A 24,816-nucleotide genomic window follows, 5' to 3' on the forward strand; every position below is an offset into this window, starting at 1 on the left:
TTGTGTAAGGAGAACAATAAAATTTAATAAATAGGGGTTTTTAAGCAGTATTTTAATGTAATTATATTCGATAATATCTTCACTGGTTTTTGTTCACATTTTCTTCTATAAAGCAGCACATAGCACTTAGGTCAACCATACTGTTGACCTAGTAGGCCAGTGACTTCAATGGCTCTATGCAGGATGCTGAGTACCAAACCTGCAAGTCTGGTCCAACTCCATACTTTACATGTAGATTTAACTTTAAGCATGTGACAAGTCCCATTAATTACTAAAAGATCACTCATGTTCTTAAAGCCCAAGCTCAGGTGCTTTCCTTTGCTGGGGTTAGACAGCTTGGCATCTTATGAGACTAAGCCCTGGGGACTTGATCCTATAAACCCTTTATCATGTGATTACCAGAGAATTCCCAGAATTACTCACAGGGACACACAAAATAGATGCAATGAATTAGATTAAAAATACCTATTTCCTAGGATCTTGTGCCCAGTACTTGCATCTAAACTGTACCTGTGCACTGCAAAAACCCTTTTGACGATGTGTCTTATCCTTTCTCAGGCATTTTTACTGACTATACTTTAAAAAGGGGCAGTAGGTTTGCCAGAGAAGCTGTTGAGGTTCAGTTCTAGCTGTAAGACTCCTGCAGGGCAGACAGCTTCCTGTCTGCCCCTCCCCGTGCTGGTGATTTGAGCCTTGGGAGAAACGGATCTGACAGGTTCCAGCATTTCCCCAGGCACCATCGCCTGGTGCTTCCCCAGTAGTTCCCATAGCCCTTTCTTCTGGTAAGCCTTGAGTTTACCTTCACTCTCTTCATTTTAAGATTAAATCTGTTTATTTCATAAATAAATAATCCTGATGGTTACATACAAACATCAGTGTTAACTTCATAGTAAGGGGATAAATCCACAGCGTTCTACCTCTCCAGGAGGAATAATGTGTCTCCTAGAGACACAGCATTCTCAGTCAGGCTTTGGCAGCTTAAGAGGCACATGCTGAATAACCTCTTCCCAAAGACACATCCTAGCAGCCAGATGTAGGTCAAACACAGTAGCCAAGAAAAGCGAAAGAGCGAAACAATGGGCTGGATAGCTCAGAAAGGGTAGCAGCACCACAAGTAAGCTCTCCCTCAAGCAGCCCAGGTACTTCAAGCCAATGCCATCTCAGCTGCCTGAGCCCTATCTCACGTCTTGCAGATCAAGCCCCAAAAAATAACCTGCAGTCACACGGTGGAGGCTCCAAGAAGATCAACAGCACAGTTCATTCCATCAATTTAATGGCCTACTGTAGTGACCAAAACATTTTTCAGAACAGCCTGGCCCCAAAGTCATCATAACTCTATTTTCACAAATATACTAAATACAGCTAAGATGACACACCAGTGGAAAAATTACCTTTAAGTAGCTGCATTGCTGCTGAAATTACAGCAGCCTTGTGTCTCTGGGATGCTGCACACACAGCCTATATTCCCATTGTCAGTGACGAGATCCAGAGAACTCAGAAAAACAGATTTAACAGCTTCCAAAATTGCCTTATCTTGTTCAGTTGCTACTGCTGCCTTAGCCTGATGACTAGAGCCAGAGGGGTTTGGCTTCAGTGGGCTTTTGATCAAAACTCAGAGAGGTTCCAAAGCCCAGTAGCTTCTTCATGCATCTCTCTCCTAATTATGCAAACTGGCTCAGCCACACAAGAGCCAGGAGTAATCCCGGGTGATTCACACAAGCCATTTTAGCTAAACAACAGAGTTCTCCTGGTAAAACTGTGAATATAAAATACATGTAGTGACCTGTTCCAGATCTTACAAATGAAAGAGAAACTATACACACAAACTTAATCCTGTAAATTTTACCAGCATGGCTGTGGTGTTAAGCAGCACAAATAATGTTTTTGTTTCCTTGACTGGACTATTTATAGAATATTATTTGCTTTTCTAGAAATGAGTGTTTTACTTCCATAACTGCAAAATCATGGAATTCCATTTGGGGGAAAATACACATTTATTCACAGTCACTGAGCTGAATTAGTCTAAGAATTTGCAGCTTATCACATGTAACAACACCCAACAAGACCAGTGCATGATTTGAAGATGTTACCACAGCCCTGGCAGCCATGACATACAGAGGGCCAGCTCAGCAGTGGCCAAAAAAAACATAGCAAGAAGAATTACACTGTGCAAAACTTGAGATATCCTTCTAGCAGTTACACTGTACAGCCAGCCTTGCAAAAACTGGCTCAACAATTTGCCTGTGGTGAGTCTCTTTATTTGTACATATGGGTGTGTAACAAATTACTTATTTTTTCATCATCATCCTGGTACATATAAGCCCAGGCTGTGCACCAGAGCTGGTACACTTCCATACCAGTTTTGCAAGGCTTTCTGCTGATGGCCAAAACATTTAATGCTGGCACTTTGAAGGTTTAGCAAGTGGCATGACTTATTCATGCATTTATTTTTATTTAGAGGTATCCATACCCCTCCCAATCTCTCTAAAAGTATCTGTTAAATATCTGTTAGGCACTCCTCTGAGTCAGACAAATGAGATTGATGTTTTAGCACCTCCATTTTGCATACTGAGAAGCTGAGAGAAAAAGACATATTCCTTTGTCCCTAGTACTGTGTAGTCCTGTGTGGGGCATAGGTGATGCAAGTATGTGATGTTGTGGTACAACTTCGAGTGCAGAGATGGGCACCTCTACTGCAGATTGGCAATGGGACAAAGATATTTCACTGCAGGACTTCTATGTCATGATTCTGTGTCAGTGAATACATGCAGGAAGGGACTGGTTCTCTGGTATTCTTAGTGCCGTGTAAGAAAAGAAAAGCAAACTTCATCTGGCCAGAGATCTGGACCAGCAAAGGTCCCTGTTGTAGGTAGAATTTAAAGGTGATGGATGAGATGGAATAAACCGGTTAAATGTGTGTATAATAGAAAGAAACTGATTCGCAAGGAGGTCCCACACTGACGAGTTTTCTCTTGGTGACAGAAAGTCACTTTTTCTAACCCAAGTCATAGTTGTATGTGTAAGTGCCTTAGAGCAGCAGCTCTTGCCTGTGGTGCCATGTCCTGCTGTGAAGACAAGATTAGTGGAGAATTGGAGCCTACTGTTTTGATTCAGAAACATTGATGGACACATCTGTAAGCTGCAGGCTTAGCTGATGAATAAACACATACTTAAATTTAGCCCAGAAGCCCAAAAGAAAAGGCCCAGCAGAATTCACTATTTATATATGTATTTTTAAAAAGCAAAGAAAAAAACAGAACAACTTCTGGCATCTCTGCTCCCAGATTTGGATTCACAATGTAAAGCTTCATTTTATTCCAAAGTGCTATGGAAATGTGACATACATAGGTTCATGACAGACCAAGCTGAGGATTCAGCATGGCCAGGGTGCAGATGTGCTTTCTAACAAATCAAACGGGAACTGAAAACCATCCACCCTCTCTGTCACAAAAAGTTTAGAGGTTTTTTGTTTTCTTCTACATGAGGTGACACAAATAAAGATGGATGAGGATGGGTGAGAATGAGGTCTACTCTAGGCTCAACAAGAAAAGCCAGGATCCATGTGGAAACATTCAGTAAAATTCTTTGACTCAGGTCACGCAGCTTCTGCAGGTGGGGAGCCCATCAGCAGCTGCGCTCTGTGATGGCGAGCTGTTTAATGCAGCGCTCGCCTGGCGCTTGGCCCAAAGGCAGGGCTGGCCGGAGCTCTGGCAGCACCCCAGCCCAGGTCCCGCCGTACCCAGCGCCGGGAGCGCAGCTGCGCTGCCGCGGGAGAAGCACCGCCGCGAGAAACGCACCGAGCTGCCGCTGCCCGCCGCGCCGCGCCCTCTGCCGGCCGCGCCGCGCCATGGCAGCCGCCGCGCCGCTTCCAGCCCCGCCAGCCGCACCGGCACTGCGGAACGGGGAAACAGCCTGAACTAATGATGCTCTAAAGAACGTGTTACAAAAGACAAGGAGAGTCGAGGGGTTTGTTTGCTTTTTAACGGAAAGTACTTCAGAATGCGGAAGTACTTGAATAAAAGCAGATTTTAAATAATGTTTTGATTTCAGGGAGGGCCAGGAGCAAAACTTGCAGAAGTTTGCTAACGGGCTATTAAAACACATCTTACATGAGAAATCCAGACCAGATCATCAGAGAAACAAACCTGCTCCTTTCAAGTCAGCTCCACCCCGAATGAAGGGTTTATCATAGCAAATGCTGACAAAAGTAATGAACAATTTAAAAAGTTAAAATAGGCTCTACACAAAAAGTAACTTTGGTAAAATCATGTCTGCAGACATCTGTCAAAAGTCTGAACAACTGCTAAGTTCATATTATACTGCTTCAGGAATATTGTATCCAATTAATCTGCATGTTACAGATGTACTCTTATGAGGCACCAGAATTATTCTGCCAGTTATGATCCTAAGATGGTCTTAATGGGCCTTAAAAAGGATCCACAGGCAGGTTCTATAACATAACATGACCTTTAATTACAGAGATAATAGTAGAACTGTCAAATAGTAGGAAAAGTTTTTGTTTAGAAGAGATGTGCCTCTCTTTACAGTGTTCATAGCAAAACAACACTGCTGTCTTGTAGTACAGAACAGGAACCAACGTGTGATTGTGTAGAAAGTGCTGAAATCAAAAGTGAAACTAGTCAGTATTAATTGGTCTATGGGAGAAAAAATATAAAAGGAAATTTTCATGAAATTAAGTATTTTTAATTATTTTTAGGCTCTAATATCTTTGAGTGAAGCTGGGCATAGCGACCAGGAGCAAAAAAAATAATGTGGAACTCAGTAGAGCTGTGCTCTTTCTGCGTTCTTGGGTTTGATTTCCAGCTGTACCACAAACCTCTGGTTAAACTATCATAGAAGTAGTTTATTCTCTTTGTAGCTCATTTCTCCATTTTGAAATCAAAGTACTTCCTTCACTATATTTTGTATATCTGGACTGTAAGTATGTGGCTATAGCAGAGAATGTAAGAAGACTTCACAAAACCCCTGGGATGATGATCTAACATACTGCTTGAGTTTCTAGATACATACAAGTGATACTACTACAAATTCTGTTCTTTGCTTTTTAATGTCATCTTAATTTTATCTTGGTGAAGTGCCCCATCTTAAAGAGTGTGGACCTCCACAGACATGCTGTGCATCTCCCCCAAGAGTAGGGAGCACTCCTCACTTCCCAGGAAATGTACAGTACTTTGTACAATCAGTCACATTCTCCACAAGTTAAATTGAGGTGCTTTAAAGAGATAATAGCTTATCTGGACAGATTTTGTTCATTCATCCACAAGCACACCCACCTCAATATATCCCATATGCCAGATTAAAAACAGATCAGGCATTGTTCAACTGGAACTGAAAATCTGTTTTCCATACTTGCTTCAAACAACTCTACCATGGTTCATAGTAGCAAATGAAGAATACTTTTGTTTTACTATTCAACAACTAGTAAAAAAAACATTTCTCTAGCTTAGCTGAACACTGGACTGCCCAGACATAAGTGACAGGACAGACACTACCACAGGACCCCAGCTCATTTTCAGCACAGTAGTAGTGCAAACAAACTCTACTCCACACTCTCCAAGTGGGTGGGAAGGCTGCCACTCTGAAACCTCACTGTGTGCTTTCAGTCCAAAACCAAAGGGCATCAATAAATTGAGACAAGAGCTTTACAGTCATATTCTTTAGACTTACACACCACGTGAAATAAAAGCTCTGTAGGTATGGATGTATGTACCTATATTCAGCTATCTTGTAAAACTGAAGTAGGACACTACCAATTTAAACTCCACCAGAATTTTTGGCCACACTCACCATATCTGTTCTCATCTGCATAGGTGCAAAGCTTGGGTAATACCTGACTGTCAGCAGGGTTTACTGTAGGCAATAACACTTCTACAGTTTTGACAGCTGACCCAACACAGAATCACGATACTACCCTGCACCACGAAACCAGTAAGTATATAGGACAAGGATCAGTTATAATTTCAAGGGACCTTGGGTCTAATCCAAGAGCTCTCTCTCATTTCTAACCCTCCCATTTCCAACTGCTCTGATTTTATCAAGGGCCGGCATCCTACTGCTTGCCTTCACAGCACCTGCAGTTCACAGTGGCGATGGAGTTGAAAGTCCTCTTTTTTCTCCCACCCCACTGGAAGAAGAGGCTACCTGGCCCAACCCTCTCCCTCACCCATTCCCAGACTTCTCATGCACAGGAGCTCAGCTCTGTTCTTGCTCTTTTACTGGGTAGGAGAGCAGCCAGCTGAGTGAACATGGAAACATGAGCTGCCTATAGCCCTCCCACTGTTCTGTGCTGAAGTGTCATGCAAACACCACTGCTCAGTTCTGCAGAGAACCACATTTCCCATACTTGGTTGAACAGAAGTCTAGTTTCACAAATATTATTATTTGTGTCGACACTTAATAACTTTAAATTTCTGTACCTAGGAAATGTCTCTGGGAAAACATAATCCAGGAGTGCAGGACAGAATGGGATCTGTCTGTCTGGGGAGCAGCTCTGTGAAAAGGGACCTTGGTGTCCTGGTGGACCATAAGCTCAATATGAATGAACATTGTCTTGCTTTGACAAGACAAAAAAAAAAAGTTTGGGTCCCTGCTATACAAAAGAGATGTGTACAGTCAGGAAGGGGCCAAGAGAAGGGTCACAAAGATAATCAAAGGCCTGGGAAGCCTGCCATGTGGCTATCTGAGAGAACTGAGTTTGTTCAGACTTGAGAAAAGAAAGCTTAGGGGAGACTCTATCACTATGCTCCAGTATTTATAGACTGGCTACAAAGATGGAGACTCCCTTTTTACAGAGTCACATGATTAATATGAGGGCTAATGGGTGCAAGATGCTCCTGGGGAAATTCCAGTTGCACACAAGAGGAAAATTTTTCACATTGAGAACAATCAGCCATTGGAATAGTCTCCCCAGGGAAGTGGTAGATTCCCCAACACTGGGCACTTTTAAGATTTGGCTGGACAGGGTGCTGAGACATCTTGTCTAGACTGTGCTTTTGCCAAGAAAGGTTGGACCAGATGATCCTTGAGGTCCCTTTCAATCTGGTATTCTACAAATCTCACCGCATTAGCAATATGTCAGTATATTGCCCATGGCCCAGGATTTGGTTCAAATCTGTACCAGTGTCCATAGCAGTCTTGATTGCGACACTATAATGACCCATGTAACAGCTCATACCCATTACAACAATGAACTCTAGGCTGCACTTGAGCCAAAATTCTTGGTTTTGATGATAAGAATATAACTTAGAGATGAAAGATGAAGACCAGGTCATATGAAAGTAAATGTCAGGAATTCTTAGTGAAATTCCTGAAGATCTGCTCATATTATATTGACTGCATTGTCAGTAAAGGCACTATCATAAGCATTGGCAATACTTCATTTCTCCTGCATATCTACTGGATAGGCTACTGGACGGGGTTGTGGATGCTTAGAAATAGCGCAAACTTAACCATTGCTAGATCCTTGAACAAACCACTTTACTAGGGCAATGCATGCATGTAGCTCTGAATAGAGTGGCAGAGGAAAACAGACATCTAAAGGCTGCATGAGCAACTCCTTTTCCAGTGTTCACACCTTTACAACTTTGACTGTTACTGTTCTTGAAATCAAACACCTTCATTTTAAACCAAATAAAAGCAACAGATCAGGACAACAAAAGCACCATCTTCTCTTACGATGCAGGCATCAACTGATCCCAGGAAAAACATTACAGTGCACCTTGCATTTTACAAAAAAACAGCAGACCGTTGAAGCATGATTATTTTCTTCATTGGGTTTTGGTATTACCATATGTGAAACTCTCACTCACTGAGTTGTGTCATGCACTAGGTAAACCTGCAAAAGTAGGTTATAAATACTATACTATTTCTAAATGATTTATTGTACCTTCGAACTGCTAGCAAGACAATAGTTTGATTCTACTTACTGACCAGCTGATGACTAGCTTTGACTTACCAAAACAAAAATCCTAGATCTGTGTATCTCCTGCATTATGTAGGTGTCTTGAACTTCTGAATACAACTTATTGCTATAATAAGCCACTCCAAAAGCCCAGGTGCAGTTCAAGCAAGTATTCACATCCCTGGTGCCAATTCCATTGACTGCTGGAATGGCAACTTTTGGAGCAAAGATCCTCTTCTGTGTTTGTTATAATGGTTGTCTTACAAGAAGTGCTTCTACACAGTTAACATGATACAACTAAGGTTTAGCCCTAATTTTATGTTGTAGAAGTGCACTGCTTGCACAAGTTATATAACAATTATAAATATATATTAAAATACATCAACAATTCCACAGCCTCCTATATAAAAATCATCTATTTGCATCTTAACCAAGCACAAACACTCTCTAGCTATTGAGAACAGCTCTAAGCAATGAATAGAATGCCCAAGCCCTAGGCGGAGTGAAACTATGGAACATTTCGATTAGATTTCTTTCAAATTTATTTTACATGCCCTGCAGCTGTCATCTCTGTGCTTTTTAAGGGAGCTTAAATTTCCACATTTTTGCCCCACACAACGATCTAGTGTTTAACTGAGGACTAAAGAAGTCAACATTAGGTAGCTTCCTAGGTTCAGCATTAGCTTTTACAACAGTATTCCCCTCCAAAACCTACAGTGTTTCTGCTGTCTGTGTTGAAAATAAATTACACTATCTTTCTCCCAAATTCTCAGAAGCTACCTTTAAATGGAGGTCCAATGTTTTTCACAGTTTTTTTACTTTCAATCTGAGAAGGGAAAAAATCCCACTTTTGGCTAGTGAGTCTATTCTGGATATGCACAGATGGAGTGAAATTATTTTGTAATATAACTGATAAGGAAAGTTAATCACTAGATAGAAATTGGTTGGGAAATAGATTTAAATGGCAGAGCAATATAGCTTGCCTTATTTGGTTGCCACCGGCAATGCAACAAAAGTAGCACTCCTGAGATGTAGAGATGTTTATAGCAGGCAAAACAACACAGAGACAGGCATGCTGAGGTCTCTTTATCTGATAACTTTGTGGTAATTGCCTTTTGTGCCCTGTGGCATGTAGGATGCACTAATTTGGCATTCAGTGAGTACAGCAAAAAAGTGTAATGCAAACAAAAAAGAGTCAAATTCTACCCTACTGCTTTACCTTACAAAATTACCAAGGCACAGCAGTACTGGCATCATCACAAAATCTGAGGTAGGCACTTCTATGAGCCAACATCATCCTCTTCCTAGAGTCCAGTCTCATTTCCATCAACGTATGTGAGTGATTTCATCAGCTCTTTCCAAGCAGCTCTGCTGGGAGGTCTAGTTCTATTTGCTGGCTGAGATTTTGCCCTTGGTTTGAACCCCAACTGAATGGTTATAGGCATTTCTTCCTTGGGTCCAACTGTCCACTCATGTCTCCTATTTTGAAGGTAGGGAGTTTTCAAAAACTGTTTCTACCAGAATCAACAGGAGTTTTGCCTCTGATTTTAATGGGTTTAGAACTTGTCTCTGTTGCCCCTTCCTCTCTCTTCACCACCTACTGCATAGAATCAAAGTCATCAGTATTGCTGAGCATAGCTCAGTTCCCAGGCACCTTCTTCTGTCAAACAGGTTTTTAAAATATTCTTAATTTACATTTGGGGGTTTTCTCCTGCGCATTTTATACTGACAGTGTCTCACCTCTTAAAAACCACATCCAGCTGTGAGTATATGTGTTCCCTCTTTCTCATAATAGCTGACCCCAGAGACAGTAAGCCTTTATTACTAACTGCAGGGAAGAGCTCACAACACTACGCTCTACCTGACACAGCTGCAGCTCCTCCACATCTGCTTTACAGTCACTCATTCAGCATCCAGACTCATCATTTCACGTAGTTTAATTGTGGGAGAAGAGTAGCAAGGACAAGAAGAATGAAAGAATAATCGACAAAGGTACACATGCAGGCAGACACAAATACACAAATGTGGCATATGCTCACTAATTTTTATCATTTGTTGTTTATAATCTGGTCATACCCCTCGTCACTGGCCCCACTAAGAAATATCTTATCAGTGTACTTACTGTTCCACTGTTCCACAGTGATCTTTTTCACAGCGATAAGGCAGCGGATGCCAGTGAGACTTTGTATTAATAAAGCACTGAGGAAATAATTAGTAATACATTGATTCTTTACATCCTTGTGACTTTGCTAATAGAAGCCAGGATTGAAACCTACAGAAGGTAAATTCAGCTCCCATTGCATGCAATACAAGTTGTTCACATTTTCATAAGGGATGAGTTGTATGCAGAGGGTTTGGTGGTTATGGTTATAGCAAATCAAGTAAGATGCAACAGATGCAATAAGGAATGGTTGGAAAGCAGCAAAGATAAAGTCCAAGGTCTAAATGCCAGGTTTGCATGTATGCCAGCTGCTCTGCAGCTCAGGAGAGGCAGGCAAACAAATACTTACCAGGTTTAATTTCCAGCAGCTTCAGCCTGGAATCCTCAGGGGGATGCAAACGCCTCTTTTTGCGCCAGCAACGTGCTGGGTATGTGTACAGCTGACCTGGGGCCAAGCCTGAAGATTAAAGGCAAAAAATTAATCACATTTTGTAAACCACAAGCACTGTCTCTAGCATCTTTGTTCTTGCCCTTCCAGCATCTCCTTGTTGGAGGGTTCAGTCCTGCAAATCATGAGGCAGAGCTACACACTCAAGGCATCCAGTGCTCCTGAGGCTCCTCAGCACCTCTTGGGATCAGGCCTACAGAGAATCTAGGTCTTACTTAGACACTTCACTCAGCTCACTGAAACCAGAGCTCCACATAAATAATTTGTGATTTTTTCAGGGTAAATAGAATTTCAGACTCTCCTGGGTCACAAGGGCGATGCCTCCTCCACAGGCAGAGAAAGCCCCTTGAGAGAGAAGAGATGATGCTCTGACATGCAAATCTTGAGGCCCTGATGCACAGAGAAGCTCAGGAAATTTCTGTCTTCCAAACGGGAGCAAATCAAGATCCAAGAAGTCTGACTGTATTTTTGCTTAAATTCTGGATTTTTGTTTGAATACTAGTTCTTCATTTTGACTCTTACCTCCTTGTGCCAATATCCTGAATGAAGAGATAATGTTTATATCATTGTATGCTCCCTTAAATCACATTTGGCATTGGCACATTTTGAGCTGCCCTGGCTCTCCTGACGGACACCCTTCAGCCGATGTTCGAGTTATACTTTCTTGCATTCAGGACACAGCAGGGCTTTGTGAATGCGTCACTACTAGGGGCACAGAAGCACACTGACAGGTGCTTCAAAGCATCCTCAACTGCTCCAGATTGTCACAACATGCAGAATTACCCAGCAAGACACAAAAAAGTTGGAGGAATTTAATTCTCTCCTCTGCTTTCCCTGCCCTTTCTTGTCCACCAGTTCTGCTTTGGCTCCTCTGCCCTTCTGCTGTTGCTGTTGTCCTGAAGGGGCTACAAAGCATAACTGCAATTCCAGACTCGTTGTCCTCAAAAACCAGGTAAAACCACATGAGAGGGAAGACAGGAGTGGTGTTACTATATCTGAAACTGTATCAACAGTGAACAGCTGGACAGCATCAAGGGGGTGCCAGTAAAGCAGAACAGCTCAAGGGCAGGTAGATGTCCCAAGAGTTCTCTCTTCTGAAGCAGCCAGGAGAGAATTGCAGCATGGAAACAAAAGTGACTCACCAGACCAAATGAGGATAATGCAAAAAAAAACCCAATATCCTGTGACTTGGGGGTGGGGAGAAAGACACAATAACTTAATTCACCTTGAGGGAATGTACTAATCAATTTCTGTGAGTGAGACCTAAGTTCCTGGTTTCAAATATTTCAACTGTTGAATGGGAAATGCCAGTTCAGACCCCAGCACCTTCCACCCACTTCCAAGGCCTTGGAGCATCTAAAGCCTACTGCCTGATTATGGCCAAGTGATGGACTATCTGCAGAGATCCTGGCTGTTTCAGGGCACAGAATTCTATTGGACTTGGACTTTTCATTCCCTTCTTTCATTAATGCCCAGAAAGCTGGGCATTGTGCCCATCCCAGGAAGAACATATTTCAGAACAGGTTGCTGAAGACCAGTTTGGGATTAAAAATGCGAATAACCAGCACTTATCCAGTGTTTGGACACCCTTCTTCATACCACTTTGAAAACATTAACCACTGCAAACAATTGTTATAATGATGAGGTGGATTGTGCCTGGCTCTGGTGCAAATAATTAAAGAGCTGGAGGTAAGAAGCCCCACCCTTTCACAGCAGGTCCTGTGCAAGGACTCAAACACAACACTGAAATGGCAATTGGCAGACTAAAGCAATAGCACAGAGAATCAGCACTCCATTGCACAGGCCTCCACAGAGCTGTTTGAAAGAAAAACCACCACAGCTTTTGTCCCAGACAGAGAGGAGCAAAGATCTACTGGTTTTGGGGGAATATCTACTAATGTAAGCACTCTTATATGGAAGAGCAGCGGACATAGCCAGGACAGCGAAAACCAACTACACATGCTGAAAACCCAACTAGAAACTTGAAAAGAGAGAGGTGGGAAAGCCTCTTCCTTAGGGGGTGGCAGGTAGATCAATAAGAGACAGATGATCCAGCCTCCACCTCTGCACCCCTTGAGGTAAGCTCTCTGTTCCCACTCACAATGCACCTGTTCATTAATATACTGCCATCCAGTGAACTTAAAACACATACCAGACTTTCACTTCATTGAACCTATCAATGCTACCTTCATTTCTTTGCCCTGTTCCCCATGCATCCCTGTGCTGGCTCACATGAAGTGTAGATCTTACACAAAGGAGAGGCAACAAGGAAAGGGTCCATTTCGAGTGCTTTGAATGTAGCTCCTTCACAGTCGATCTTGCAGCAAATATGGAAATAATGCATATTACTGTCTTCAGTCCTCGGTGGGTTGTCTCTCCCTCTGGTACCTTATAGGGCAACCAGAGAAAGTTCCAACCATTTGCTTACAGAGGAAATAGCAGAACCTGCAGTGAGTTATGTTGTTTATCTCATTAGTGTAGGAGAATCATAACTCAAAGCTCATGTGAAAGGCCAGGGGAGGAGGGGAAAAAGAGGGAGTTATGTGCAGTATTGTGTGAAATTAACCCTGAACTGTTTATCATGAGATGCAGATTTCTGACTCCTTTAACAAAGAGGACAGCAAGAATCCGTGTTTATATGCTGAGTTCCTGACTCTGCTCCATTTTCCAAGTCTGTGTAAGTGAAAAGACATCCTGGAGCTTTGCCATTTTTTTAATCTATTTTTTCAGGTTAGGGATAGTAAACAGTAGTGAGCATAGCACACAAGACAGATACCGGGATGGCTGGCAGGGAATTTTCAGAGCCCTTTAGTATGGACATGAGCACATTGTGTACAGACCAAAAACAGGCATGCTAAAACTGTACAGGGATGCCTTGACTCACCATAATACTACAAGAAATAGATTTATGCAAAGACACTCAAGGGAGCGGTAAATGGGCTAATAAAAATCAAGAAAAAAGAAAGCAAATATGGGGGAGGAGGGCTGCTTCATTTCACAGTGATTACACTAATTCAAAATAACGAAGTCATCAGATTTGGTGGCCAATGCAGATGCAGGAGGCTTCTTTCACTTAATACTATCTGTGAAGAATGTTCCACCATTAGTCTCCAGCGCAGACCTGCAGGAGAAATGTCACTGATCCCCTTTTTGCAAGGCAAGCTGCCAAACAGTTCACTATCAGAAGTGAGGAAGGAAAGATTTGCAGAATGAATTTGAATTTGCTCAAGGTAGTCCACAGAGCTTGTGGCTGAGAAAGGCAAAGCATTAAGATATCGTGGTTCCTGATGTGATGCTGTAACACATTTATGATGATTCCTTCTGCAAGTACATAGACACCAATGAGACCCACACAAGACAGTCTATGTCTATCTTTATGGAAGACGCTGTTGACAAAAGATTACTTGTGAATATAGTTGATGCATACCTGTGTGTATATATACCTTCTGACTGTGTTCAGAAGGATAAAAATAGCAGCACCTTACTCATAACAATATGCTAGAAGAACAGAAAGAGAAGAGAAGAGAAGAGAAGAGAAGAGAAGAGAAGAGAAGAGAAGAGAAGAGAAGAGGAAGAGGAAGAGGAAGGGAGCTAGTTTTGCCAAAGCATAATCTCTTAGGAATGGGGAATTTTCAGCTGAAACACAAAACGCAGCTGTGGTTGTGAAACAACCCTACAAAAGAAGGGTTAGTCCAGAAGTTTAGACAACTCCCATCTTGTGAACCATGTTCAGCAGCCCCAAATTACCCCAGCAGTTTTGGTAGCTGAAATATTCTTAGGGTATTTTTAACAATGTAAAAACATCTGTTGTGTCTGGCATCAGAAGTGGCTCTATTTTACTGCAGAAACAGGTTTCTGATAGTTCAAACTTCCGTAAAAAAAACTAACTGAAATTTGGAATGAGTCAGAATCTCTCCAATAAAGACTAATGGTAAAACAAAATAACTAGGGCCCCAAAAGTAATTTAAGGGAAGCTGTTTACCACTAACATATAGTTAGTTTCTGATAGTACTGCAAAATAACATTAACTTTTGATTTTTTTTTATTTTAGGAATAGGAGGAGCACAAGGATCCTTCCTTTACTATGTCTTAGGAAAGGGAGAAGGAAAGTTTCAGCCAAGACTCAACTAGGCACTTTTCAGAAACAACAATTGCTTTCTTAGCCCCAGGAGGGTAAAGGAGCATCATATGTGTTTCTCCCACTTCATCTCCTGTAAACCACACAGTAGAAGACATTAGAGCAGGCTGCACCTTCCCATAATTTCAGATCTAGAATTTGAGGGGGTGGAGGGTAAAGGTGGGAGGGTGTCAATGTAGTTTAGAGAACTGGCATGCATTTATGCACATGTGTGCATGTCATACTTCCAGTGCCCATGTACCCTAGGTCCCTTCCTGCCTGGATTCTCTGGGCTGCACTAAAGGGAAAAAAAAAGGTAGAAATACAGTTTGGTGCTGTCAAAAAATTTGTTCCCTGAGCTAATGGTTGGTCAGATACTGTATAACCCAGCCAAATTCCCCCTAGGGTTCAGAAGCACTTCTATCTGAGTAACATCTCCAGTCTTTCAACTGGTGACCGTCCTCTGCCTTTCAAAGAAGGGTTTCAGATGGATTTAGTCTAACAGAGGAACCACTGACCAAAGTCTACAAAAATAACAGTGCTCTTTTCCCTTGAGCTTCACTGAGCTTTGGAACAGGCATTAGCCAAAGCTCCTTAAGGAAATACACCTACTTCTTTCTGTACCCAAGCAAACTGCAGCTCCAGAACTGATATCCAAGTTAACTTGTCCAAAGCAGAAGCAGCAGAATTATAGGTATATTTCTAACCATCAGAACAACATCCATTCCATTAACTGGTCTCTCCCATATTTTACTTTGGTTATATATCCTTCCCAATTTAGTTCCTTATTGTCAGCATTCGTCTGAGAAACTCCCACCTCCACCTTGGAGGTAATTGCAGTCCTGCTCAGAACAGAGCATTGAGTCTTCTGCTGGGAATCGATAGCATGAAAAGAGCTACAATGATGCAGCGTTAGAAACTACCATGTCAGGCACTTCTTTGCGTAGAGAGAGAGTAATTAGCATGAGCTCTCTGCAGTTACCAAAGGAAATCCCCTGCAGGCACAGAGGTTTAGGCAGTTTCTCTTCTGTGTGGCCTGTAGCAGGTTTGAGCTCCTATTAATTAAATCCCATGAGGGCTCAGTGGCCAGCCCTCCATACGTGCACATGCATACACAGACACAATGCTACCAACCTGGTCCCCTGTGCCTCTTCTCCATCCAGATGTAGCAGTTGTTCTGAGCTACCCCAGTTTGCGAATCCAGGAAGGGAAGGCGGACGCTTCGCTCGGCACACAGCCGAGAGTTGTAGCTGCGACAGTGCTCAATTGCTTCTTTGTAGAACTGGTCCCCAAGTCTGCCAAAAGAGACAGGGCACACAGTGAGAATGATTGCACTGCCCCCTCCAACAAGAGTAGGAAAAGGGGATGTGAGGTTGGTTTGAAAGTGGACAAGCAGAAAATCTTTGCCTAGACAGATGCAAAGGCTGGTGACATGAGACACTGCTGAAGCAGATCATGCAGAAAGTGATGTCAAATTCACCAAAAGATCAGGCTGTCAGGGACCAGACACAGATCTTTTCAGTAGCAGCATGGCTACTGAATGAGCAAATGATGCAATCACACTGGCCTATGACCCTGGGTCAGGCCCATGTACACCACAGTAAACTCATTTGATTGTTTCTCTTCCCCTGTAGTTTGTCCAGCCAATTCAGCAAACCAGTCATTTCAATCCCATGTTACAGCAACTACTGCTGTATGTTTTAAGCAACCAGAAAGCCAGCCATGTTTAGAAGAACTTCGCTTCAGCATTTCTGGTGTCAAAGAGCCCATAAGAGCAAAGACCACAGTCCTCTTATGGTATGCTTCTGAGGCATGAAAACACACCCCTTAATAACTAGATCCATATCTGCAATGGTCAGACTAGATGTTTTGTCATAAGCCTTCCAGAGTTTTCTGCAGTGAAGCCTGAGGTGCCAAGATCAGCAGGCTACAATAGTGACCATTAAGATCCAGCATGGCAAATACTGCTTTTCTCTGGAGCACAGTGGAAAGAACAGTTCTAAAGACAATGTCACTTATTTCATAAATAACTGTTTGTTCAAAAATGCTGTTGAATCTTCATCTTCCCTTGAGAAAGGTTTAAAGGCTCTGCCTGCTGGAGATTACCAAAATCCTCCCTCCAAATTTCTCTAAACAGGGAAAAGCATCAAAGTAAAGCTACCCTGAGGACACAAAGCAGCTGTCATGCCAGAGCATTGCAAAGTAGGTGGGCCACAATGCTGATCTTCATTCTTGATCTATTGTCAAGGTGAAATTCAGTCGTGACATGAATAGCTAGGAAAGCTACCTGTTAGGGGTAAGTTCATTAGAAAACAGGAGCAGAGTGATACATAGCATAACTTGCTCTGACTCTGATATTCATTAATGTGCAAAAGCAGTATAGCACATACAGCAAGTGAGCCAAAGGGATGCATGTACAGAGATAAAAAGGGCTCCCTTTTCTGTTCTATTAGTTGTTTTCTCCACTATCCTCTTCCATAGGCACAATTGGCATTTTAAAATTTTGCACACCTCTGAATGTCAAAGCTGTGCAAATTGCTCTGTTTTACTATCTGTATCTTTTTTGTGATTCACATCTTTTAAGTCACTCACTCCTCAATTGTACCTTATAATTTACATGGGAGACAAACACTTTTCATCTTGGCTTTACTCGACCAATATTTGTTGCTGACAGGGGCCAAAAGCAGAGGCTTAGGGAAGAGCAAAAATTCACTTCTAGTTCCCCCTTCTCAGCTCTGAGGATCAGAACTTAATTTACCCAAGTCTCAGATTACCCAATGATGGGGAGATTATGTTTAACTGACCTTGATGAATCTTCCTTCCATGAATTTACCCAACCAACTCTTCAACCCACTGATCTTTTTGACACCTAAAACATTGTGGGGCAATGAGTTCCACAGCCGAAATATGATTCATGTGAAAAAAAGCATTTCCTTATGCTTGTTTTAAGCCATATCTCAGTTATTTACAAGTCTATGTCTCTCACAAAACTTCTACCAGGTAATTTCTCTAATGACCACAGGATAGGCAGCACACTGAGTCCCTGGATGTGGAATGAGTACCATGGGTAGATACTGGAGCCCACCAGTTTCCCACTGCCCTCTGACTTCAGCCACCACATTTCACAGCATGCCCAAGGGAGAGAGGAATAGCCCCTCAGAAGCATAAAATGCACAAAGGAGTCAGAACATCTTTTGGTTACAGACTTCATAAGGGTTTTTCAGAGGTTTTGTGCAGCAGTGAATATCTGTGTGAACATGGTGGCTCTCAGACTTGTCCTCCCCTGCTGACCACCAGCTCCTGGGCAGCTGCCAGCACAGGGATCTTTGCAGGGCAGCTGAAGGAGGGAGAGCTCTGTGGACTGTGCAAGCGAGTGGAGGGTTCAGCCATGGGCAGAGCGTGTATAGCAGGATCCCTCCGGACACTGAGTCCCCTGCAATGACCTCAAACGCCCTTTTCCATAAAAAGGCAGCGGGGAAGGGAAGGGGAGCAGGGGAGAAAGGAAAAGATAAGCTGCACTGCTATACAAAGAATGTGACTAGGAAGAAATGAAAGCTTATTAAAAGCTGTAATTAAAGTTGTACACTTGTGTAATCAAAGTCAGTAACAAGGAGACCCCAGTTGATCAAAGATTAACAGCTCTTTCCACAAACACTTGAGCTTCCTCAGAGCTATGACAGATTCCTTCTATATTAAACCAGGGATCCTCTCTAACTCTAAGGATTTTACTAGAAAGAAAAGCAGAGCTGTATGACAAAAACCTGCCACCACTGCATAAGTCTTCCTTATGCCAAAAATCACTTCAATCATTAGAATACGCACACCACAAAGCATCCATATTAACAAAGACAATACATCTCAGCAACCCAGATACAGGAGCTGACTGCAGGTTGCTTCAGTTTCCACCTTGCTCTAAGACCAAAAATAAGTCTTCACACGTAAAATATTTGGCTTTAAATCACACTATCAAGTAAATTTCAGATTTTTCTAAGAGGGAGAAAAGAGATTTTGAGATCCTAATAGCAGAGAAGCAACCAAGCTAATGGGTCAAATTCACTCCTGACACAATCTTGCAGCCTAGCTGTTTCATTACATTTATTTCAAAGATTTTATATATGTATTTTTTGCCTTAAAGCAAAATAACAATTTAGAAGTATTCAGTCACCTCCATATTTTAAGAAAGCTTGCCTTGGCTCTAATACAGCAAACATGATCAAAAAAATGCAGTTCTCTAAGTATTCACTGGAAAGATATTCAGATACTGAGACCTTGAGAAATTGCCCTGGCCTTAATTATAAGTGGAAATTTTTTTTAAGTGGCAAATAATCAAATATAGGAAAGTAAAGAAACAGTATTTTCTTATGACACTCATATGTTAGTGGTAAACAGCTTCCCTTAAATTACTTTTGGGGCCCTAATTGTTTTGTTTTACCATTAGTCTTTATTGGAGAGATTCTGACTCATTCCAAATTTCAGTTAGTTTTTTTTAAGGAAGTTTGAACTTAAAGATATTTTTTCTTTTTTTCTGCTACGTATCTAAACACAACATGTTTTATCTTATACAGGAAAAAGCAGAAAGTGTATTAAAATCAAGGCAAAAATAGGGAAAGTATGGTCCTATTGTGTTCATCACTGTGGAGTCAGGGTGGTGGGACAAATCCCAGCCCCCTCCCAGGAGGTTTACAATGGAGCTGGAGAACAGACAAGGGTGGGAATAAGACCGGAGAGCACATGAGCTCAAGTGAAACTCAGACAGACCCGCTGAGTTTGAGCAAGTGAGATACAAGAAGAGAAAAAAAAAGAATATTATGAAGTGCATCATATGTCAAAAAAAAATTAATAATCTGTTACATGCTTCATAGTTTTCCCAAACTGTGTTGCTATGGAAGACTTACACTTCAACTCCTGAAAAAGTATGTGTAAAAACTATGGGGAATTTCTGCATTATTTTTATGAAAAGTATGTATGAGTCAGTGCTGTGCTGTGACCGACTACAAGGGTCAATTCTTCCCTTTGGACAGGGGAGTTAAAGGTCATACAGACTTGTCTAGATTGATATTAATGACACAAAATCATCAGCATATGTGCAGATTTTAAAGATGCTGGGGAAAAAAAAGCAAGAAGCAGACATGAACAACTGCTGGACAAGGAAGGCAAATCATACTGAAGCCAGCAGAACTGGAAATACTGAATACAATTGTCAGCACACTGTGAAAAGCACACAGCCCTTCCGTACAGAGCCCCAGGTGAAAACCCAGATGTTTGGGACAGGCATGCCAGTCATACTGCTGGCATACACACAGGCTTTGCATTTACATACCAACCCATGGACACTAAAATAACCTGGTTCTGGCTGACTAATAAAAGCTCCTGGACTTGGAAAAGAACAACCTATGCTATTGCATAATTCTGCAAAGCTGCATAGGTGGGGTAAATGTTTAGTAGAGGTTAGGGGCTCTTTCTTGGTGAAAAAAAGTGGGACTGAAACTAAAGAACAGGCTGGGAGCAGTGGAAGCTCAGTGTGAACAGGGAGGTGAGCACTCTGAAAGCACCACCAGGCCCATGGGTGCTGGGACAGCGACGTGAGGCTGCTGCAGTTCTGTGCAGCTTTGCAGGTAGTCACTGCCATGACAGTAAGCATCAGCATGGAAGATCAGACTGTGACTTCCTTGAGGTCACTGTTCTTTTAAGTGTTAAATAACTGAGGTTTTCTGTCAAGGAATCAGGTCAGCTAATAACAAAGTCAGGGAAGAATAATTTTTCCCCTCCCTCAATCTTTGCCTGCCTGCTATAACTAGACCATAAGATTTCTGAGCAGACTCCAACTTACTACTTTTGTGTATAGGACCTAGTACCATGACTCTGCTGTCTAGGCATGCCTTCAATGGATGAAAAAAAAAAAACAACCAACAACCAAAAATAAAACAAACCAAAGAAACCCAAGAACTTGCCAACTTGCCTGTCTTATAAGCCCATAAATTAGCAACAAGAACCAAGAGTCTGACTTCACTCCAGATGTTCAAGATGTTTGTTTCTGTGCTGACAAGGGATCCTGATGGGCCCTGAAAGCAGTGGAGCAGCTCTCCACCACCACTTTGCAGTCCATCCTGCAAAGTCACATATTTTTGAGTGCACTTAGACATTTCACAATAGCTACAAAACAGGCATAATCTAGCACAACTCTCCTGCACTGCCTAACACAATTCAAGTTTGTACCCATTAAGGTGAGCACTTGCTGAAGATCAGCCAAGCTCAACCATGATTACAGGTCCATATCACCCCGAGAAAACTTGTATAACAAAGAACCGGTTGTCCTTAAGTACAGCTCTTAAATTTCCACCAGATACCTCTGAGTATGAATCTAGATTGTCTCCAGTTCTTGAGGCCAGGCCTCTTTCTAGTCATTTCTCTCTAAACCCATGCTCACTACATGACTAGGCAAGCAAAAACCTGATAGCACAGAAAGAAATGACTAGTCATGTAACAGAAAGTAACAGAGTTTTCCTTATGCAGTTTGCAATGGTCCCCAGCCATGATCAAAAATGTGGGACTTGCTTTCCTTATGACCATGGAGTTTACATTTACTATAAATTTAGCCTCTAGTCTTACATTTTAGATCATTTGACTCATTTGATACTGTGAGGAACAGCAAGGACAACTGACTTGTTCTTCAGCAGCACTGCCATCCAGTTTCAAACTGAGTGACATCTAAGTAGTATGAGAGAAGTGATGCAATGCAGCTTCTGAACACACTTTTTCCTCTCCTTTTAGAGACACTCTAAAAGGAGTGACTCATGAATGAGTCTGGAAATGAAGAAGCAGTGGGTTCTCAGGCCTTCTCACAAAGTTGAACAGAGACTAAGAAATCATGCAGGCACTACCTGAACTATCAGTAGCCTGCAACACCAGAGACCATCTTGGACAACAACATGTCTTGGCAAGTGTTGAGAGACCTGCACTGAGCTGGCTACACTCATTCCTTTCCATGAGGCCCCTGACAGGCAGCTGCTCCTTCTGTCTATGACCTGTGACACCAAGAATGCCACAGGGCTCAATTCTTCAACTATTTTGATTTAATATCTATGCAAAACCTACAGGGAATATGATGAAACATATGGGCAGCAAAGCCAACCATTATGCTGATGACACCCAGCTTTATGCATCTTTTTCCCTCTCAAGCTGACAGCACTCTCCCAAATCTTGCAGTGTTGAAAGCAAGGGCAGCATAGCTAGCAGAGGCTGAAGTCAGAAGAGATTGGACTGAGGCTGACTGGAAGTGGGAAGCATTACAAACTATGCACTACCTCTATTAATGTGGACAATCTTATAGACACAATCACCAAAAGGGCTTTCCTCTCCCTATCCAGTCAGCGTAATTCTCTTCTCAAGCTGTGGCCTGGCCATGCTCATGTACTTCTCCCATCTGGACTGGCCTAATCTGACTCTCTACCTCAGGCTAGATAAGCAACAAAGACAGAGCTAGTTGTAAACCATAGCACTTTTCCTATCACAAAGCAAGCCAGAGAAGTCCACAGTCCCCCACCTGTCCTCATACCTTTTCCTCACAGTCTCTGAAACACCACTGATTTTCATGAAGGGCACAGTGGACTAAAGTCAAGCTGCTTGAATGTCTGCTTCTCCTTTCTAGACTCAGATGTAGCAGAAAACCTGTGCTTAACAGGGTCCAGTATCACCCAGCTCCTGTAACATCTTCAGACAGCAGACCCTCAGCTCCAGAGCACCTTTTCAGAAGACATAAAGCATTCTTCTTTGCTCATCGTCACATTACATTGTAAGATGATAACATGACATTCATCAAAAGATCTAAGCAAAAGAAAATATGACATATTCAAGAGTGTCAGACAACTACTGAGTATTAAACAAAAAAGGGCTGGCTAGGCCCCTCCTTTGGCTGTACTCTCTGGAATTTCTACTCTACAGGCAGTGCCTAAATGGTATAAGCATGCACCCTTTGCAACTGCAGAAAGGTTGGACACGGAGATCAAGAGGAACAGAGAATGGCTTTCCTGGCGTTAGGTGAAGCATAACAGACTGCTCAAAATCCTACCACAAACTCTAATGGCAAGCCAGAAAGTGCAGGAATGTGCAGATTCAGTTTTCTCATAGTGGTCCATTGCATCTGTCCCTGCACAGCATTTTCTTATGATGTAAGGGGTGTGAATGTGAGCAAAGGCAAAACAGGATTTCCAGATGTGCTACAGAATGACTCAAACTTTCTGGGCTTTCAGTTTTTTAACATAAACTTGGCAGCTTTCTAAAGACCCACAAACACATGTCTATCCTACACTCTCCAAGAGCCAGAATCATTGAGACAGCTATTTCATTTCTATACATAGTGAGTAATTTCACCTGATGGACAACAGGAAGACTGTATAACTTTCCCCAGCCTGAGAGTCAGAGAAAAGAATGGCTAGCAGGACTCTTTTGGTAGTAAGTAGACAACACAAATCAGACCACAAAACAGTGTACAAAGCAGAGACAGTGTTGCTGGAGTAGCAATGATCCAAGGGTAAACAAAAGACTTTCCAGGAGAGTTAACACCTTTCATTGGAAGAACTCATGCAGACAGGTCAAAATAGACAAGCTTCTAGCACTTGTTCATTGCACTGTGGCAGGTGCAGGGACTGTATGTAGTTCAAGGGATTAGGAGCCATCAGAGGACAAGCTCCTGAGTCAGCACTGGCACAGCCCAGACATTACAGCAGTCAAGAGGTTGCCCTGAGCTACAAGTCTAGGTTGAATTCCAGATCAGTTTAAAAGCAATGTGAGGTCATTCAGCACCCTCCTCCAAGCACCCAGCATTAGCCCATCTTCTATGTAGAAGGGCGAAGAAATCCCCTTTTGCAGGTATTTACCAGCAGACTTCCCCTGGTGGGTTGGAAATCCCTGCTGGCTACTTGGGGCCAGAATCAACAGGATACTCACTGCTTGAATCACGGTGTGATGCTGATTCGTAACAGAGAGCACAGCCTCGCAGAGTTGAGCTACATTCACTGCTCTGGAAACAGGCTTAGGCTGTAATTTAATCCACTGTGAAACTACAGGTATCATCTCATGCAAAAAGTCTGACTTTGAAGAAAAAATTACAAAAGGTAAGCTTAACTTACAATTTGAGGAAAATCGATCTCATCAGCCCCATCCTCACAGGTATTGTAGAAGTATGAGAGCTCTGCTGGCATTTCCATTTACAGAAAAGAAACAGCAGCACAAGTTAATACTGCAAAGAAGAGTGTGGTACGTGATGCTATCTTGCTTACAAAAATCTGGCTTTCAGGGTCAAGAGCTGCAGCCACCTTTTTGCAGGAATAAGGATCAAAACTAGAGGTGGTCCTCTTCCTGCAGCTGTGCATGACCCTGTTCAAGGCCTGCAGCCACATTCCCAGCTCTCAAAGCAAAAAAGTGGGATCACTGTGCCCATCTCATTCAGCTGTTAACATGCAGAGCTGTTGGCTAGATACAACAGGTATCTGCGTATGGTACAAGCTGATGTGTATGTATGAAATTTGGTATTTCAGAAGATTAAGTCATCATTTCCATCCAAATATACTGGACTCTGAACAATTATACTACAGTGCATGTGGTAATTTGTCCACATCTTCCCTTACTTTACTTTTATTTCCATGAAGAGGCATCAGCAGCAGTTTCCATGCCATACATCAGGCTACCTAAGTTGTTTCCAGAGACAGACATTGCATACAACCTCTATTAGACTCAGCACAGTGACCAATTAGGTTAATCTCAGAGGCAGACTCCTTGGGGATATCTCAGAGCATCTATTCTTTCTCAGGCCAGAGTTTCTGTTTTAAAGAGATGCAGCATTATCCAATTAAATGAACAACAGGTGTGAAAGGTAATAACCTAGACCTCTTTTGTGTCTGAAGACAGCACTCAGAATTCAGCTTGGTCCTAACCTCCCCTAAAAGGTCAAAAATTCTCTCCAATTACTAAAGAAATGAACTCATGAAAACTTCAGCAACAGTATTAGATTGGACATGACAATATCCAAGGGATTTTTTTATATTTATTTTTAGAGAAGCAACTCAAGCTGCTGGGGCTTGGGGTCACCAGAATTCTGTTTGGCTTAGTGCAATGATAGTCTTAGGGGCCAGATGTAGTCAAAGTCTATCCATTCAGGTCTCATGGTTCGG

At 42.3% G+C, this 24,816-nt stretch overlaps 1 protein-coding gene across 9 annotated transcripts in view; it reads right to left on the reverse strand.

The window, feature by feature from the left end:
• DPF3 (double PHD fingers 3) overlaps positions 1 to 24,816 on the reverse strand; it is a 194,102-nt gene that overhangs the window by 87,688 nt on the left and 81,598 nt on the right. For all 9 annotated transcript variants that reach the window (XR_014852632.1, XR_014852634.1, XR_014852633.1 and 6 more), the window contains 2 exons: positions 15,782 to 15,942; positions 10,432 to 10,539 (listed from right to left, as the gene is read on the reverse strand). Coding sequence is in view for 6 of the 9 variants with exons in the window: in XM_085062232.1 (XP_084918358.1) it covers positions 10,432 to 10,539; positions 15,782 to 15,942 (269 nt within the window). In the remaining 3 variants the exon portion in view is untranslated. The remainder of the gene's footprint in view (positions 1 to 10,431; positions 10,540 to 15,781; positions 15,943 to 24,816) is intronic.

This window comes from Lichenostomus cassidix, chromosome 5 (assembly GCF_008360975.1).
Source record: "Lichenostomus cassidix isolate B80296 chromosome 5, HeHo_3.0, whole genome shotgun sequence".
NCBI classification, from domain to species: Eukaryota; Metazoa; Chordata; class Aves; order Passeriformes; family Meliphagidae; genus Lichenostomus; species Lichenostomus cassidix.